At 46.7% G+C, this 19,432-nt stretch overlaps 1 protein-coding gene across 2 annotated transcripts in view; it reads left to right on the top strand.

Moving 5' to 3' along the window:
• The window catches only part of arhgap10 (Rho GTPase activating protein 10), a 43,312-nt gene that overhangs the window by 14,530 nt on the left and 9,350 nt on the right, over positions 1–19,432 (top strand). For both annotated transcript variants that reach the window (XM_084686858.1, XM_084686859.1), the window contains exons 6-20: positions 1,429–1,539; positions 2,402–2,506; positions 2,889–3,018; positions 3,188–3,294; positions 3,383–3,477; positions 4,340–4,421; positions 4,682–4,724; positions 4,861–4,929; positions 5,347–5,421; positions 8,459–8,543; positions 10,762–10,820; positions 12,378–12,483; positions 14,643–14,802; positions 16,650–16,788; positions 18,709–18,874. In XM_084686858.1, the coding sequence (XP_084542984.1) occupies positions 1,429–1,539; positions 2,402–2,506; positions 2,889–3,018; positions 3,188–3,294; positions 3,383–3,477; positions 4,340–4,421; positions 4,682–4,724; positions 4,861–4,929; positions 5,347–5,421; positions 8,459–8,543; positions 10,762–10,820; positions 12,378–12,483; positions 14,643–14,802; positions 16,650–16,788; positions 18,709–18,874 (1,532 nt within the window). The remainder of the gene's footprint in view (positions 1–1,428; positions 1,540–2,401; positions 2,507–2,888; positions 3,019–3,187; positions 3,295–3,382; positions 3,478–4,339; positions 4,422–4,681; positions 4,725–4,860; positions 4,930–5,346; positions 5,422–8,458; positions 8,544–10,761; positions 10,821–12,377; positions 12,484–14,642; positions 14,803–16,649; positions 16,789–18,708; positions 18,875–19,432) is intronic.

Below are 19,432 nucleotides of genomic sequence, written 5' to 3' on the forward strand. Positions count from 1 at the left end.
CAGAGAGAGAGAGAGAGAGAGAGAGAGAGAGAGAGAGAGAGAGAGAGAGAGAGAGAGAGAGAGAGAGAGAGAGAGAGAGAGAGAGAGAGAGAGAGAGAGAGAGAGAGAGAGAGAGAGAGAGAGAGAGAGAGAGAGAGAGAGAGAGAGAGAGAGAGAGAGAGAGAGAGAGAGAGAGAGAGAGAGAGAGAGAGAGAGAGAGAGAGAGAGAGAGAGAGAGAGAGAGAGGGTGATAGAGAGCACATGTGCACACGCATGTCTGTGTGAGAGCTTGTTGTTTTGTGTGTGTGTGTGTATGTGTGTGTGTGTGTGTGTGTGTGTGTGTGTGCTTCCATTGGCTGTTCTTTCACTCTGCCCCACCAAGGATCATCACAGAGCATTTAGCCTCTCTACAGACTCTAGAAACTCCCAGCATGCAGTGCGGAACTACATTGTCCAAGGTCATCTCATTTTGATGATTAATGCATTGATAAAAATAAATGAGGGAGACTCAAGTATCCTCTTAAAGTGTCCTCTTAAGTAAATATGATTTTAAATCAGAAAGGGATTTATTCACCATGAAAGTTTGCACAGACAAGGAATTTGCTTTGGCAGGATGGTGCATACAGTAAACATATAGGAATCTTAAATTTAAATATGTGGTATAACTATACTAAGGATACATAAACTAGCAATACTAAGTGGAATACAATTAAACTAAAATATACAATAAAATATAAGTTGCCATAAAATAAACAAATACAATGTTCACACTGATGTCCATCCCATCACCAAACAATACCAGCCATGTTGTGTACATTGCCCCTGTGAAAACACCAGCCATGTACAGCCTTGACAGACCCACACAAACCCTGGTCCTGTATGTCGTGTATACACCAAGCAGAGGAAGCACTTTGAAACTGTTGATGTTTTGTTTCTTGTGCTGCGAAGCCGTCCGGTTCCTACTCCGCCCTCGTGAAGCGAGGGTCTGTGTCTCAGACACTCGATCACTATCTGAGTGCGGGATACGTAGAGGAGAACGAGACGTTCACAGTCGCACAGGAGGCTCTGAACCAGCTCAACTCTTGTGATGACGTTCACACTTGCGATAAACAAAGGCACAGACCGGTACATGTATATGCAGCGCTCGTGGAAAATCTTCAGCTTCAACTAGTCAAGCAACTGTCTCTGTTAATGTGATTAACGGTCTATTAAGCAAGCAACTCAGTTGATACAAATGTACAATGCGATTCAAATTCAGCTTTCATATGGTTTGTTTATATCCAGGATAAAAAGTCAGAAGTAATCTTGCTGTTTCTTTAGATTTCTCCTCTCTCTGCTGCTGCTGTTTCTACTGTATCAAAATCGAAATGCTAAGCATGCGTCCTCCGCCTCCTCTTCCTCCTCCCCTTTCCTCCTTTTCCTCTTCCTCCTCCTCTTCCTCCTCTGCAGGCAGACAACCAGGTGGAGATGATGAGACGGCACTTCCAGGATGAGTCTTTGGAATACGTGTGCAAACTGCAGGAGATCCAGGAGAGGAAAAAGTTTGAGTGTGTTGAACCTGTGAGTACCTGAGAGAGCTGCCCCCCCTCCCATATGACCCCCCAACCCCAACCTCTCCTTCAGCTCCCATCCACCCTCTCACGCTCCCGGCATCTGCCCAGCATCAAGGCCGATTTATACTTCTGCGTCTCCGTTAACGGACAGAATTTATACTACTCCGATGGCTCTGCGTGCTGAAAGCAATTCACAGCCAGAACAGTAGATGACGCTGCACTGCGATGCTAGCTAGGTTATCGAAAGGTCGGAGCAGATGAACAAATAAAATAAGCACATTTTCAGCAACTACACTGCCCATTTCTCGTCACATTTTAATTCAGATGCTGATTTACATGTACTGTTTAGCTGAAATAAGAGTTGTAAAAACGTACAACAATGGCGGTCAAAGGATTCTGTTCTCTTGTTGGTCACGGCAACCCCGCCCCCACCCCTGACGCAAGCGGTTCTTATAAGGACCAATCATAGCCAAGGGGTATCCGTAAAAAGACGCACGGACAGACGGACAGTCAGGAAAATGAGGAAGCGCACGCAGAGCTCTGCGAGGGCTCTGCGAGGACACGCAGAAAACGTTTCTTGACGGAGAGGGCGTTCCCCGTGTGTGTAAAAACGCAGAAGTATAAATTGGCCTTCAGGACTACTGCATGCAAGGGTCCACTGTTGGGCTTCATAGCTCTTTTGTTGCAATATCTGGTTGTATTTGTAAACCAATTTCACCACTTCCTCTGTTCCGTTGGTGTGCATGTAGTGTAACAGACCCACAAAAGGAGACTTCATTTTACTGTACATATATTCTATAACTATAAGACTTTTAAGGTGGCATTTTGGAGGACTTTTCATTTTGACTGAGATTTTTATGTCTTTTTAGATGGTGGCCTTCTTCCAGACTGTGTTCACCTTCTACCACCAAGGCTTTGAGTTGGCCAAGGACTTTGACCACTACAAGAAAGCCCTGCAGATAAACATCCAGAATGTGAGACTTTAAAAAATGTTTTTGTGTGTGTAGGAGGAGGGGAGTGTAACATCCTTTCAACGGGGACTTTCCATCTCTCAGTTTAGGCTTTCACAGAGGCACAGTCTGGAAATTTGACTGTAGTTTTTACTTTGACCCCAGGAGAACTTCCTTTTTTTTTAAGCGCCCCATGGGTCACGGGAGTTTCTCGTGGGGGGGGAAGTTTTCATTTCCTGTAGCTCCACATTGTGTTTGACCTCAGGCGTTACCTAGAGCGCCATAAGAAGGTGATTTCCTCGGGGGCGTGTCTGACCAAAACCCCACTCTTAACCCCCTGACCTCATCCTTGGCCACCCCTCCCTTGCCCCCTAACCCCCCCTATCCCCTTCCCCCCACCCTGCAGACGCGGAGTCGTTTCGAGGGCACCCGGTCGGAGGTGTTTGAGCTGATGAAGCGGATCCGAGAAGCGCCCCAGGAGTACCGTCAGACCAGCCCCATCAGCAGCGAAGGCTACCTCTACGTCCAGGAGAAACGTAAGATGGCCGCTCCCACAAGACCCACGAGTGCGTGGCCACTGGGGGGGTAGGGGGGGCGGGGGGGTGGTGGTTGTTGAGAGCCTGTGTGAGTGTGTGCTTCTCCTGGGAGGGTTAAAGGGGTTGTCTTGTCCCCCGTCGCGCTGAAATGTGTCCTCCTCCTCCTCAGGTCCACCTCCTTTTGGTTCCAGCTGGGTGAAGCGGTACTGCACGTTCGTCAAGGAGCAGAAGATCCTCCACATGGTGACCTATGACCACCGCTCCGGAGGAAAGATTGTGAGTGAGCCACAATACACACAGACACGCGCGCACACACGCACTCAGCTTTGATGTGTTTTTTCAAACCGGCCTTTTGCCTTCGCAGGGCGAGACGGAATCGGTCACCCTCAAGTCTTGCGTCCGCAAAACCACAGACACGCTGGACCGTCGGTTTTGTCTAGACATAGAGATAACAGACCGGTAACCCCCCCCTCTGCCCCCTCCCGCGCCTCACACCCCACTGTCCCTCAATGCTGCTCACACACTGCACTCAGTACATCTTTATCACACACACACACACACACTCACACACACAACACACTGTAGTGATGTGATTTTGTAAAGGAAGGGGTATTTTTACAGGGTGACAACTTTTTTCACATGATTCTCTCGACTCACCTCACTGCCTTTAACTCACTTCATTGTCTGCAACTGCTGTCGCAGACCTGAAGTTACACTCTCCAATCATTCTTTCCATTAGCTGTAGTGTGAGGACATAGACACACAGACAGACTCACACTGTGTTAAAAGAGTGTCTAGTCTAGAGTCCCAGTGGCTTGATAATGAAAGAGTGCTCGGCCACATAGCATCGGTAATGAATCCCTCATTATGTCACTCAACTCAGTTTCTACTGCAGGTCTGTCATGTTAATAGCTCCAGTTACACACCCCATCCCCACAAGCCTAACAGTTTCAGAAATGCGAGTTGGGTCACACACACACCCTAGTGATGTAATGTGTAACTTTCTATCCATGCTTAAGCATGGTCTATTGTTAAGAGAGGGATGCCTAAGGAATTCTGAAAACTAGTCATGGAATTTAGTGCCATTTCAAACACCTAATCTTGATCACACAACCAAGCTCAAACACACCAAACAACACAGGCCATGCAGCAAGCCCTCGCTCTCAGTCTTTCCCACAAACCAGCTTTGTTTCCTTAAAACATGGATTCAAACAGGATTTGATGAATTCATTGGGTTAATCGTCCTGTTGCATATACTGTATATCTGTAGCCTTGCCTTGACCCTGCATTATGGTGTGTGTGTGTGTTCCTTTCCTCCCAGACCGGGGATGGTCCTCACGGTCCAGGCGCTGTCCGAGGACGACCACAAGTTCTGGATGCAGGCCATGGGCGGGAAGGAGCCAGTGAGTTACCATGACATCGTTTGTCTGAGTTTGCACATTTCAAATGTGTATATATTCTGATCTCTGTCCCTGCCGTCCTATATCAACCCCCGGTTATGCCGAAATCCAAATCCTTTTAACCTTTTTAATAAAGGCTTGGGACAGATTTTACTGCTACAATTAGGAGACTTTATTTTGTCAGCTTTGAAACGGTTTAATTGAATGCAAAAAGGATTAGGATCCTGAGACAACCATAACGTCTGGTGTTTTCCCCCTGACAGATTGGTCATTACCTAGGGAAGACATGCTCCAAAGAAAGAGGAAGTGAGTATCCAGGCTGCTATTGGTTCATTCTTATATTTCAATCCGGATTGGAGTCTCTTTTTGTTTGCATGGGATGCATCAGAGAACGAGTACAGAAATTCAATTGAATTAAACAAAAATGTTTATCTCCCCGCAGTCGATGCCCAGCTAGATGACATTGGCCTCTCCTTTGTGAAAAATTCCATCAAAGCTATAGAGACGAGAGGTGAGTGGGAGTCAGCAGTGTTTAGTCCTCTGAAACTGCGTCTCTGCAGTATTTTGCTCTATGCGCTAGAGGGCAGGCTTGCATCAACAATGGCCAACACTTGATTTCTCTGTCCCCTATTAAGAGCAGCTATAACCTTGAGTCACGCATTTCTCTCCATTCCACATAAAAGCTTTTATTTGAATCAAAGCTCATGCATTTGTCCCGTTTACAGCATACTATCCATCAAGCATTTGTCTGCCTCTTGGACACTTTTATAGCTTTTTTGCTTGTCACTTTTCAGCATGCCAGAACATTGAAGGCATTTGAAGTATATACATGAGAAGAGTGTCAGGGTGTTTTGCTTCTGAACCTCAACACACCCTGTCCCTGTTCTTCCAGACTCGTGATGACGGTGTGCCATGTTTCTGTCCCCAGGTATCAACGACCAGGGTCTCTACAGGGTGGTGGGGGTGAGCTCCAAGGTCCAGAAGCTTCTCAGCCTCATGATTGGTGAGAACTACCCCCCCCCCCCCCGACACACACACACACACACTCACTCACACACACTAACCTTTCTCCTCCTCTGCGTCTGAGATGTGCTTGGTTTTGGAAGTGTTTTACGAAAAGTGTCCCACTGACTCCAATTCAAAATTCAGACACAGGCTCATTTTGGTTCTGTTTTCAATGTCACTGAGTCTTCTAGGGATTTTGTACTTTGTTCCTACACCTACTTGTTCGCAGGAGTAAACAGCCCGTATCAATATGCCCAACATACTGTGACTTTCAGACACACTGTAGCGGGCAGGCTGCCTGAGTTAGCTTAGCATAATCAGCTTCATATTCCAAAGTTCCTGATGCAACAGGTGCCTGCCTCCACTTCCTTTTCTCATTGGCATGCAGACGTGTGTGTGTGTGTGTGTCAGGCAGCAGTGCAGTGACGCTACAGAGTGAGTGAGTGTGTGTGCCTGCACCGTCCCACACACCTTGTCTGCCCTTGCAGGGAAACTGTTTGGCTCATGGAGGAGGGGGATGGAAAATTAAATTGCCCATCCACTCCAACCCCCCCCCCCCCCCTCCTCTCGTTCTCTCTTTCCCTTCCTTTCTCCTCTCTTGGTTTCTCTTCAATCCCCTACCTCTCACCCACACACACGTGGCCCCCTCTCCTGTATTCAGAACTCTCAATTTCTCCATCTTTCCGTCACTCATCTCTCTCAATTTTTGTCTCTTATACGCTCTCTCCCTTTCCCTCTCTGTCTTACTTCCTTGCTTTCCCTCTCCATCTCCATCTCTCTCTCTCCCTCTCTCTTTCTCTCTCCAACCCCCCCCATCTCTATCCCTCTCTCTCTCTCTCTCTCCTCCGTTTCTCCCTCTCTCCCTCACTAGACAGCATTCACCTCTCCGGGTCTCTGTGTTCGGAATGACAACAAACTCCGGGCGGCCGCCAGACTGTCTCGGCTTCCTGTCCAAAACTCCCAACACTCCTCCTCCGCTCTTCCTCCACCCTCCCCCCCCTCCAACTCACAACCTGCTGACTCACGCTTTCAAGCCCATTAACACTCCACTACCGTTCTCCAGTCGGGCAGGCCTCTCTACCAGAGTGTGGAGCTTGAGAAGGAGCTCGCAGTCTTTGGAGGGAGAGCAGAGCCGAGCCTGTCTACCCAGTAAACTCTTGGAGGCCATAGATGCAAAACTTTCTACGTAAATCATCTACACCCGTCCCTAAATCAGTGTCATACTGCTGCGTGTTTCTATTCAAGTACTGGTATCTAAACTCCTATATCATGGGTCTGAAGTCACAATTTCAGTCTTCTTTTAGTGCTGCTATTTCCCTCAGTGTTCTTATCAACACACGCACCCCACCTAGCCGAGGCATTCCAATGCGTGTTGCGTGGGTGAACACAGACCCGAGTGGAGACGTTAAAGTATCTCCCTCCCTCCCTCCCTCTTTCCTCCCTTTTCATCCTCTCATCTTGTCACCCACCATCATGGCCAGGCTCCAGCCACAGAGGACACCAGTGATAGAGGAGCGAGTCTCGGTCAAAAAGAGTGTGACCCATGGACAGTGCACACAGAACCTATGGAGAGTGTGGGGGGAGGAGGGGGAGAGACTACAGCTCACTGGCAGAAAAGAACAAGAAAACACAATAAATGGAATAAATTATTATTATTTAAAACTTTCAACATTCAGTGATTAGCTCCACAGCCTCACTCATGAACCCTTTTCTGAGAACAAGATATCATGGTAACACATCGACAAAGTTGTAAAACCTCACAGGTCACCGTAGTCACGAGCAAGGTGTTAAGCTTGTCTCTGATACGTATATTCTGAGGGATGGATGACTCCCCAGGTGTCCTTTCACAGTACATCAGGGAAGTCATAAATATGACTTGCTGCAAAGAAAAAATCTGCACCATGTCGTATGTGTTAACAGCTTTTATCAGACTCAGACTTTTTATCAGCTACTAACAAAGTGAAAAAAGTCATTTGTTATGCAATGTTAAATGTGTGATTTTAAATAGATCTTTACATCAACTATTAGCGGAGTCATACACACATAACCTCTCACTGACCAACCACACACAGACCAACCACCAGAAACTGTATACCTCCCATCCATCTGTAACCACACACACACACACACACTTGGCTGTCAGCCTCCCAGGAAAACGTTAGCCGTAGTTGGTTGTAGTGGACTCGCTGGTTTGTGGGCAGAGAGAGGCCAGAGCAACACACCGGCCTACTGGCAGCAGCAGTGGGATCAGATGAGATGGAATAAATACATTGCCAAACAGTCAGGAGGCAGGGGATGAGAGAGAGAGAGAGAGAGAGAGAGAGAGAGAGAGAGAGAGAGAGAGAGAGAGAGAGAGAGAGAGAGAGAGAGAGAGAGAGAGAGAGAGAGAGAGAGAGAGAGAGAGAGAGAGAGAGAGAGAGAGAGAGAGAGAGAGAGAGAGAGAGAGAGAGAGAGAGAGAGAGAGAGAGAGAGAGAGAGAGAGAGAGAGAGAGAGAGAGAGAGAGAGAGAGAGAGAGAGAGAGAGAGAGAGAGAGAGAGAGAGAGAGAGAGAGAGACCTCCCATGAAACCACAGTGCTCCAGGTGACCCAAAGCTTGGCCCAGAGCATTCAGTGTCTGACTCAAATGTTTAGTTCATATCCCTCCTTGAACACAAACTCTAGTGTACACAGACACACACAGTCGGTATCTTCATGAGAAACAGAGGTCAGTAAAGGCCTTCAGAGGTCAGTAAAGGTGTGAATGACACCACCTCACCTTTCTCATCCACATCCACCCACGCTGTACATCCAGCCCTCCCCTGGTGTACATCCAGCCCCCTCTTCTGAGATGGGGCGTCAGTCACATGTTGGCTCACTGGGCCTCGGCATCTTCAAGTTCATACGTTTTTTGTTTGAGCTTATTCTGTCTCTTAAAACTGTTTAATTTAGGGCTAGGAGTTCATATTTTTTTGTATTCATTAATATTAAGGACATGTTTGTTTTCCCCACCCCCATGATTTGGATAAAATTAAGTTAGATTTTTTATTTTATTCTAGATGAGAAAAGCAATGAGATTGATCTGTCGACGAGCGAGGATTGGGACGTCAAAACAATCACCAGTTCACTGAAGCTGTATATGAGGTAAGCTTCTTCATACGTCGCTAAGAGTGATCAACTTCCATGTTAAAGCAGAGGTACTGTTCATCAAAACCACATTTGGCATTCACTGTATAGTGCCTTATCGTCCCAGCTTTATATTTATGTGGATTCTTACTATAGACAAACAAAATGTCTTGCTATACCAACTGCAACTGGACCAAGACTATGACTCCAGGCTTCTGCCCTCCGTCACATAATCAATCCAGTTTATCAGCCAACCGACTTCATTATTCAGTGGCGCTATGTTTTCTTGGAAATCCATCGATGACCTGAAATGTCCCCAGTGTATGTAGGGCTCTCTTCCTTCTCCTTTAATCCATCTCGCTTTTCCAGGAACGGGCACGCGATAGCTACTGTACATCCAGAGATTGACAGCTTGGATGCGTAACTTCTCGCCTGCCGGTTGTCCCTCTGGGATGAAACGATGAAGCGTAAACACTGAAAACGAACAAAAGAAAGTTCTGCAGCTGTGCTACCCTAGGTACTAGAGAGGGGGCGGATTCCTGGAATTAGATTCTAGACTGTAGTGAGACGGCGAGTTGTGCTAATTTGTGTTAAAAAACGATCGTATGCTTTGTGTTCTAAAGGAATCCAATAAGTAAAGATTTGGACTTTCGACTACCATAGTCAACAAAAAGTGCTTTGCATTTGAGATTTTTTTTTTTTTTTTTTTTTTTTTTATTCCTTACCAGATATAGGCTATTTCCAAACACATCGACCAATCCTCGAGGCCCAACCTTCTGTTTAACAAATCCTAAACTTTGACTCCTTGCATTTTTTCCTTACCGATTCCATTATTCAAATTACACTAAGGCGACATATTTACATACTGTATATCATTACACAGAAAAAGATGGTCTGTCTCGTTATACTAAATTGCTCATGAATGGGTGGGGGGGGGGGGGGGAGTGTGAATCTTTGACCCTGTGGTTCTTCATTTAGAACTGTCTGATCAGCTCATTAGGGTTCTTCTGGTACTCGGTGTTCTGTATACTGTATGTACTGAAATTACAAAACTTGGAGATTATAAAAGGAAACATGGGGTGTTGGGTACAAACTCCGAGCCAAATCTATCCCCCCCCTCAGTGTTTTTCCACTCGCTAATTGAACAACAATAAATTGACATAAAAAAAAAAAGGAACAACAAAAGCTCTGTGGTCAAAGAGGACTCGGAAGCCTGGGAACTGGCCTGGTATCAGTCAGGGTAAGCTGTGATTGGTCTGTCGGGGCACAGGGAGGAGTCAGAGGTGACAGCGTGTGTTGTGACTGGCCCGGTGTAGATGTGACCTCTCGTGAAGCACTGTTTGATGTGGTCGGCGGACGGGGTCAGAGGATCCGTTTCCTGTGTGGCGTTTTTTTTTCCGTTTTGTGCCTCTGCAGTGAGATGACTGTCCTATTCCAGTCCAATTCCAGTGTTTCTGCTCTTTCAGATCTTGGGCCATTTTTTTTTTATTGTTGAACCATAATTAGACAAATACTTTGGTAAGATTATCTGATACATATACAACATCCGTTTAGTTTAGGAAGGGAAACTCATAGAAAGCATTTTCTCACATTTCAAAGTTTAATGTGGCTTGTGGGAATACAATGTAGCCTGTGTGAATGCATTGACGCTGTCAGAAACCATTTACTGCCACTTGACTACAAGCTGTTAACATTGAGACTGTGCGGTGACTAGGCATGAAGTCTCCTTGCAGCTCCTTTCTCCACACCTGTTTCTTCTCCTATTGCTTCTCTCTCTCTCTCCTTCACTTCTGTCTCTATCTCCCTCCCCATCCCCCCCACCTCCCCCCCTTTGTCTTTCCTTCCTCAACCACTCTCTCTATATCCTCCTCAATCTTTCCCCCTATGCCTCTTCCACTCACTTTTTTTGTCTACCCCCCCTCCTCCTTCCCCCCCCTCCCTCTCTGGGCCGCTGCAGTCACAGGGTCAGTCTCTTCTCCAGGTTCCTCTGAGGCTAAGCACCCTTGGCCCGTGTCCAGCTGCAGTGTGAAAGTACCTTCATATGAACTTGGTTATCTCACCCGCCCGCCATCTAATTCCATCCCCCGGCCCAGCCACATTAATCATTGTTGTGTGCAGACCCTATAAAACAGTGCAGCATCTATTTCTGTCCCCCCCCCCTCCTCCACCTCCACACACACACACCTAAACATACTCTCTCTTTCTCACCCCTCTCTCTCTCTTTCTCTTCCTCCAGGAGCCTTCCCGAGCCTTTGATGACCTATGGACTGTACAAAGACTTTATAAACCCTGCAAGTAAGTTTCCCCGTCCTCCAACATGGTACACCTTCCGTGTCTCAGCTGTGTGCCAAACAGAACCTTGTGGACACAGTGGGACAGAATCAAATGATGTCACAGTTCTGGTTCCTGGGTATTGAGCCGTTTGCATCTGCAAGGAAGTCTAATTTGGCATCTAAGTACGTGGTAATACTCTGCGGTAAATTGGCTGTGAGTTATCCTTTCCATCTTGTCTTTTTATGGGAACAGATGCCATTTGACAGGATTAGAAAGTGAAGCATCTGGCCCGGTCCAAACAAGATGGGCTGGATCTCAATGTAAATGTTCATTGTAAACGATTGCCGAGTGGATACGCAGGTTGTTATTTAACATCCGTTCACGAAAAGAGGTACTGGAGCCATTCTTTCACAAACATCTGATTTAATTCTACATCCTGGATCAGGCTGCACAAAGTTGTCTGAACATTTCCTGGATCGGTCATCGCCTGCTTCTTCAGCAGCTCTGTAAATACATCTGCACTGAACTAATGGGTTCTCCACCTTTTGGTAGGACCCACTAAACCTTTTACTTGACTTGGGCTGCGATTTCTGCTCTCGCTCTCGCTCTCTCTCTCTCATATATATATTTTGTTCTCTCTCACACACACACACACAAACAAGTCTGCTATCCACGTCCATCAAAGCTACCCCTGCTATTACAAGGCATCCGTATCACAAGGTACACAAAATGGCACCAGAGACTGAATGTTACACTTCTGTCCTCCAAGGGCCAACGCCAAGTGCAGTTTTTCGGTCCGCCGAACATCTTTCCAATGTGACACATCTTGAATGGTGCTCTTCATGTGAATCTCCATGTAACAAGTGTCATAATTGGATCAGGGTTGAACATTTTATCAGCTTGTTGCAATGCCCTTCTAACACACAGGGGGGAAAAAATGGATTAGCAATAGGCCAAAAAAATCTCTGACGGATGACAGCATCCTTAAGAGGCTTTTTCTTTTTTCTGAAAATTGTAATAGACATATCCATACTGGTGTGTGTGAACACTGCATGTGTGTACATGATGCGATAACATTACTTTCAGTGCGTGGGCGAGTGGCAGTCAGCAGATGCCCATGTTTGTGAGGGCATGTTTGAGGGATGATCTCGATGGGGGGGGGGGAGGAGGAACACAACTCCTATTCTTATAGCTGCTTAGCCCCCACTCCCTGCTACCATGTGACAAGTCGCTTATGTCAGCGTGCGTCTCATTCATCGGCATCACATGTTGCGGACCAAATTGTTGTAGCCTAAACACAGTGCTGTGGCAGGCGGGGGCCGACAACGATCCATTCATGGATCTTTATGAATCCATCTCCCCCCATCCACCTCTATTGTGATCATCTGCTTATCACCATCCCCCTAAGGCAAAGATTATAGACCACCACTGAAACCATGTACTGCAAATTGTGTAAATTACTGTTCAATTCAATTAACACAAAATAAAAAATCCTTTTTGGGTTCATCCATTGATGCCATTGAAAAGACAAAACCAGGGCTGACCATGTTTTTCTTTTTTGTTTTGTTTGGCAACTAGAGGACGGAAGTCCTGAGTGCCGTGTCCAAGCCATCCACTATCTGGTCCACAAGCTGCCGGAGAGGAACCGGCTGGTCCTAGGCCTGCTCATGAAGCATCTGGCTACGTAAGTCAAGATGAACATCTCTCTCTCACTGTCTCTCACTGTCTGTCGCTGTCTCTCTCTCTCACACTCTCTGTCTGTCTGTCTCTCACTGTCTGTCTGTCTGTCTCTCTCTCTCTCTTTCCATCTTGTCTCTCTTTCCCTCTGTCTCTCGGTAGTTCTCTATCTCTTTATCTCTCTTTGTCTCTTTCTCTGGAAGCCAGACTACTCCGTCCCATCATTTAGGGTGCTTCAGCTCGGTGCCCTGGGTCAAGTGAATAGGAAGGTGCTCTGTGACATTTGTCAACGTGTGTCATCAAGGGGCACTGTAGGTGGTTAAGACCACTAGGATATAGGGTTGGTTATGGTTAATTTGCTTGATTTGTGATTTTCTTTTGATGATTTTGTAATGTTTATTTTGTCTGAGATTAATTAATGTTGTCGGTGTAACGGGTGGATATGCTACCTCACAGTTTGGACTGCCCAATAAATACTTTTTATCTCTGTACTTTTCCCTTTCAAACTCTCTCTTCCATCTCTCCTCCTCCCCCATCCTGTCTGTCTCCTCGTTCTCACTCCTCTCACGCCTTTTCTTTCTCTCCCTTTCACTCCCACTCTCGGCACTCCTCTTCCCCTGCTGTCTCTCTTTCCCTCCATCCATCTCTCCGGCTCTCCAGTGATCAGAGCCAACACAGACTTCCACCATCGCTTTATATTATCAACCCCCCCTTCTCTTAATACACACTCCAATAGTATAATCAGTCGTAGGATTAGATTGTACTCCATTTGAGGAGACCCATGAGAAGGGTCAGTATAAACAGCTGGGCATGCTAGCCGCCCCCCCCCCCCCCCCCCCCAAAAATGGGCCACTGTTTTGCGGCTCCATTATTCTGTGATTAAAATAAGAGATTAAAAATGAAATAAAAATGTTAGCTAACATTACAGGGTTTTTCCTTGGCGAGCGTTTGACTAAACTAAACGGGAGCAAATTGAAGGTAAGTACATAATCCCCTCACCCCCCTTCTGCACCCTCCACTCCCCCCCCCCCCCTTCAGGCTGTCAGAGTCTGGGGGATCTTATTTCATAGAGACCTGCGGCAGGAGTGGGCTGAGGCAAAACGGCAGAGCCATTGAAATTGAATTTGGATTATCCGGCGTGAAATTCTCCAGATTGGAGAGACCTGTGTGTGTGTGTGTGTGTGTGTGCGTGCATTCATCCCTGTCTTGCAGGGAGAGAGGCAAAGCAAAATTGACACTGTTATCTGAAATGGTTGCGAAGATGTGATAAATGTGAGTTGTCATTGGCTCTTGTTTTGTCTTCAAAGGCATCCTTTGAAGCTTTCAAGTATTTTCTGCTTAAGGAGCATGCTCACTGAGTATCTGCACAATCTGGGGTTGGAAATCCGCCCATCTGTCTGAATGACTTATTTCGAATAAACTCTTCATTTCAGAGTTGTATGTATTAGCATTAATATGTAAATCTAAAATAACAAAATTATTGGACTGTCGAATACTAGTTGTTATGCACAACTTTTGGTGTGCATAACACACATTTCTAGCATGGCACCTTGTCCAAAAAATTATATTTCTATTTACCCATGAAGTATTACTGGATACCGTCCATATGGCTCATTTCATCAACCATAAGTCCAGGGATTTCATCATAAATTGGAAGATTTGAACTGGGTGTTGTTGGGGACCTCAACCCAAATCTCTCTCGTCTTCCCACTGTTAAGAAAAATCTCCTCCCCCGTGAAAGAAAGATTTATACTCCAGGGACTGTGATTCCACTGATAGTTTTGCTCCCATTAGTTTTGACTGGAGTGAAAACTTTTCTGCGCGAGGGTTGATCTTCAAGAGAAATCTGCTGAATGCTGATAAACCATTCTGGGTGGTGATTAGAGGTGCTACTACTACTGGCCTCTAGTTTGTGTTTGAGGCCAAACTGCAGACTCCCAGACATTTGGAAAGATCAGCACTGAATAGGGTCATGAAACTGCTCCAGCTTGTTGGAAAGGTGGACGTCAGCATATAGACAAGCTGTCAGGCAGGTCACGTTCAGCCAGCGGACAATCATGAGTGCCAAGGTCCCGATCTGATGATGTTGCTACCTTTCAGGCGACGTGTGTGTGTGTGACCCGAGTGTGTGACCAGTGGTTGACTATGCGTTTGTGTCCCCCACAGCGTGGCGAGTCACAGCAAGCAGAACCTCATGACGGTGGCTAACCTGGGTGTGGTGTTTGGCCCCACCCTCATGAGGCCCCAGGAGGAGACGGTGGCGGCCATCATGGACCTCAAGTTCCAGAACATCGTCGTGGAGATCCTGATAGAGCAGAACGAGAAGGTGAACTGAGACTACGTGCCCCCCCCCCCCCCCCAAATGCAGTATCTCCAAAAAGTTGTAGCTGCAGAATTCGGGTACACTGAGAATTGGTACTGGGCCACTGTTTGGTTTTTGCATTTTCACAGATAATTATGTATTTATAATCGGTACCACCCCCCCACTTCCTCCAGTTTTTGCCTGGGGAGGCAGCCTCGCGTCGGATCCCATGACCTGTAGGGGGAGCCCTTTGTGTGTTTCAAAACAGCACTAAGGGCATTTTTAGATATACAGCATGCACCTTTGTGTCGTGCTATTCTCAGAGTATATCTGCAAGGCTACAGCCCCTGTGCCTCGCAGTTTACATCAAAGCCTAGCAGAGACTTCACAGTCTGCCATTAATCTTTGTCAATCCTCACGAGGAGCTGATTCTCTTGAGTTCCAGGAGAAGAAGTCCAGATTACGTTCTAATCTGCAGGCTAACTACTGTGGAGAGTTTTACGTCTTGTCTTTTGGCCATCAGCCAATGAGACGCATGAACAGAAAATACAGAACGGACGGGTCGACACCATCCAGACTGTGTCAGACGGACGGGTCGTCTCCATCCAGACTGTGTCAGAATTCCAAAAAGGAGCAGATCAGTGTTAACCATACCATAAGCAGCACTTGGCGCAATACAGGGTTGATTTTAGAATTGAGAACTTTTGAGACGAATTGAAGAGATGGGTGACTCTTAATCGTGGAGTGGAACTGGCGTAGCCTAAAAATTGAGCACACTCCTCTCTTTCCTCTCTCTCTCTTCTCTCTCTCACACACACACGTTGACTGTCGATGCCCCCAGATGCTACCAGCAGACAGTTTTTTATATTTTCATCCCTCCGTCTAGGTAGGAAGTCAGATGGAGGAATCGAAGCGAGAAAGAGAGAAAACAGCAAGGTCTTCGCTAGATTCTCTGATGTAGTATTAATCACCCTTCTATCCCTACAAACCACAGTATATTCCCCTTTACTCTCTCTATCGCCTTCTACTTTAATTAATTAATTATAATTTTTATACTCCTTCTCTATATGGTTTATGACTTGGATTTTCCCTTCATTTACTCATGAAATATATCTCTCTGATTCTCTAACTCTCTCTCAAGCCTTCCTTTTTTCTCACTCTCCTTCTCTCACTTGCCCCCCCCCCCCCACCTCCTGTGATCCTCCTCTTCTCTGCTGAGACTTTCTCCCTCGCTCTCCTAGGCAGGCTCCCATTCTCTTTCAACTCCACATCTGAAGTTTCAATGTAAACACCGGGCTCCGTGTAAACAAGCCCTCCTCCCTGGCAGCCCTCCACCAGACCCTGTTTATCTTACCCCTGCGGTCCACCAGGAGTGGGTCAACTGCCCAGAGACATGTCTGGCTGCTCCTACAGCCGTATAGCCCCAGACCGGACCAACAGGAGGTGGGGGGGGGAGGGAGGGGGGGTGTTTGAGTGTATCTGGGGATAGAAGATCCTTTGATGAGGCGTTTTGCGGGAGCCCTGATGGGAGCGCGGCTCTGCGGGTTCTGTGGGGTGGCCCTGGCTGCCCTTTGCTATCCCGTCCCGACCACAAGCCTGTGAACTACAAAACTCCCGCTCTCCATGAGGTCGAGTGAGGATGCGGCAGACTGCCACTCCTCCTGCGTTTGGAGACTGTGTTGGTCTCTGGAACACTGCACGCATACATACACTAGGCACCTGGATCAAATCCCCTTTTGATGTCTTTTAAAAGTAACCTGCGGTACATTAGAAAATGCCTGCAGTGTGTTTAGAAACATCCAATGTGCCATGTTGTAAGACTTCAAAAATGAGCCGACTTTCTCATTCTGACGGACACGTGGCGGTTGCAGATCTTTGGGGATGTACCGGATGTGTCCCAGTCCCCCTGCACCTCCGCCTTCTCCGCCCCCACCAGGCTGTCCAAGAAGCTGGGTCGCCAGAACAGACCCCTGGCTGTCTACAACCCTCAGTCCCTGGACATCCAGACCGGTAAGAAACCAGCATTAAGGACAAAGACTTAATGGTTTAGGTCTAGCAGGATGGATGGTCTTGTCAGCTCTGCCTTCATGACTGCAGTGAAGTTATACTATATGTAGTGAGTAGATTTCGTTCAAAGGTTTGAATATTATTATAATTTGTTCACATTTCTGAGGATGGCTTGAGACGTGGTACCGTAGTTCGACTTTCCACTCTAGTTGCCCATAACCAACTTTTACATCTTAAAGAAAAATAAACCAACTTTGGTTGTAAGACAGGACAGTATAGTACAGCTCAACTTCAGACCTGGTCCACTCCACAGCACCAGAGGAGAGTAAATCTGCTTCTCAGACTGCAGCACTCTCCCTCCTCCTCCCCTTCTGTCGCTCCATATCTGAGCATGGTGTGTTTTAATATCTGGGATGAAATGAGTAATCCCTTTTTTTTAACCTTTTTGACTTCGGTCTGGGCTACGGATAATGGATTGAAAGTGAGTTGCTTCTGTGTGTGGAGGGCTAAAACTGGATTCTGTGTTTGGTAGGCCTACGTGTGTTAGAGTGTGTACATTTATTTTTCAAATATATTTGAATGTGTGTGTTGCATCTTTGTGTGAGCCAATATCCCCCAAGTAATGGACACCTACTATGAGTGGGACACTTGCAAGTGTATTAATACATTTGCACAAGAAAGCTTTCCAATATGTTTTCTGTTTCTGAGGACACTGTCTTTGGCGTGCCAGAAACATCCTACTTTCCTGGTGCAGATTCCTGCATATCGAGTTGCATGTTTTACGTTGATTCTTCATTCTTTGCCAACCCCAACAGAACCTGACCAAATGGATTGGGCACACTATAAATGTAATGTTGCCTTTTCTGCAGGACTTTGGAAGTGCAATCAAGAATTAAGTTTGTAGTGTTTCATTTACTAACTCCAGTCTGGTCTAGTTTATGAACCAGATGTCGTTCCGTTTAATGGCCATTTTTGTTTGTTAGTCTTTTGTTTCAAGTTCTTTTGCTTTATTTTTGCTATGAGTTTGGTAGTAGAAGTACTGAGGTAACGATGCTCAATACATTACATTACATTTACATTTAGTCATTTAGCATACGCTCTTATCCAGAGCGACTTACAGTAAGTACAGGGACATTCTCCCCGAGGCAAGTATGGTGAAGTGTCTGGCCCAAGGACACAACGTCATGTGCACCAGCCGGGAATCGAACTGGTAACCTTCAGATTTCTAGCCCGATGCTCTACCCGCTCAGCCACTTGACTCCCAAGACCTTTAATAAGAGGAAGATTCTCTCTTTCAGATGATACACACAGCTGGCACATGCTGCTCTGTCTGCTTTATGTGTTGATCTACCTGTGTGGGTGAGGACACCCTGAGGTGGAGGTCCCTAAACTCTGTGATCTGACCCACTGGATCCCCTGTGGATCCCCACCCTCCTGGGTGGAGTTTGACCCCCCCGCCCACAGCGACAGCATTCACTTTTAAGTCGAGTTTTAAGTAGGGTCCGATCCTCATTTACTGCCAAGCCTGCCTTTGATGTGTGTGGTGGGAGTGTTGAAGAAGCCGACTGCCTCGTTCTAACAAGAAACTTCCTTTTTTTAACTTCAATGGCTGTTTCGGTGTGTGTGTGTGTGTTCTCCTCCTACCCACATAAGTTTGCCAAAAACAAGAATCATGACTTTCACCTGACATGACAATCTTGACAGCGATCAAATCGCCTTTAAACTGCGGGTGTCTCTTATGTTCGCAATTGTGTCCTCAACTGCTATTCGGGGCTTCAGAGTTGTGTAATTGTGTAGTTTCTGAAATGCTCCTCTGAGAACATGTTATGCCTAGTGTTCTGTGGGAAAGCATTCTTTCATTCGATGACTTGACTAGTTGTCACCATCCCTCTGACTCTGTCTCTCTCCCTTCCCCCTCCTCAGTGTCGCAGACCGGTGGCTGTCCCAACTCGGCCCCAGACGAGGGGTCCATGGGCAGCAACGAGTCGGTGTCTTCCCAGTCGTCCACAGCGTCCGCCTCGGAGACGCCGCCGGAGAAGGCCGACCACACCCCCCTGAGCGCCACCCTCAGCTCCAGCAGCAACCAAGGGTGAGCTCCTCCTCCAAACCCACACCCCGGCACCTCGCCTCTGGCCTTTCCCATCAGCGTGGGACACCGTCCAAACGGCCGTAGAGGCTAGGGGGGAGTGTCTGCCATGTGGCTGGCTTAGGTGTGGTGCATCCTTGAAATCCCTTCTGTACACTTTGTACAGCCTGTACTGTCCCTCCAGAAAGTCCTAGGGAACACTAGGCTCTTGTTCTGAATATGGCTTCCTTCTCAGAAGCATTGCAGCCTCATAAGATGTGATAAATCAATCATACACAAGACCTCTAACTCAACCCTGGAGTTGACTCCAACTCACTCCAACGTCAAGTTTTTCTTTTCTTATTTTTATTTTTTACAGTTCCACAAGTTTCTCCAAATCCCTTACATCCCACGTGTTGCCTGACTTGGAACTTTCTCAGACAGTCTAAAAGTAAAGGTGTAAAGTAAAGTCTAAAAGTCTAAAAGTAAAGGTTGCAGTGTGTTTTTTTTCTTCTTCTCCCCTATAAGATTTAGTCGCCTAAGATATTTGTCTGCTGTAGGCTCTATTGGAACCTCTCGGTA

The sequence above is a fragment of the Hypomesus nipponensis genome, chromosome 22 (assembly GCF_054491055.1).
Source record: "Hypomesus nipponensis isolate SF chromosome 22, ASM5449105v1, whole genome shotgun sequence".
NCBI lineage: Eukaryota > Metazoa > Chordata > Actinopteri > Osmeriformes > Osmeridae > Hypomesus > Hypomesus nipponensis.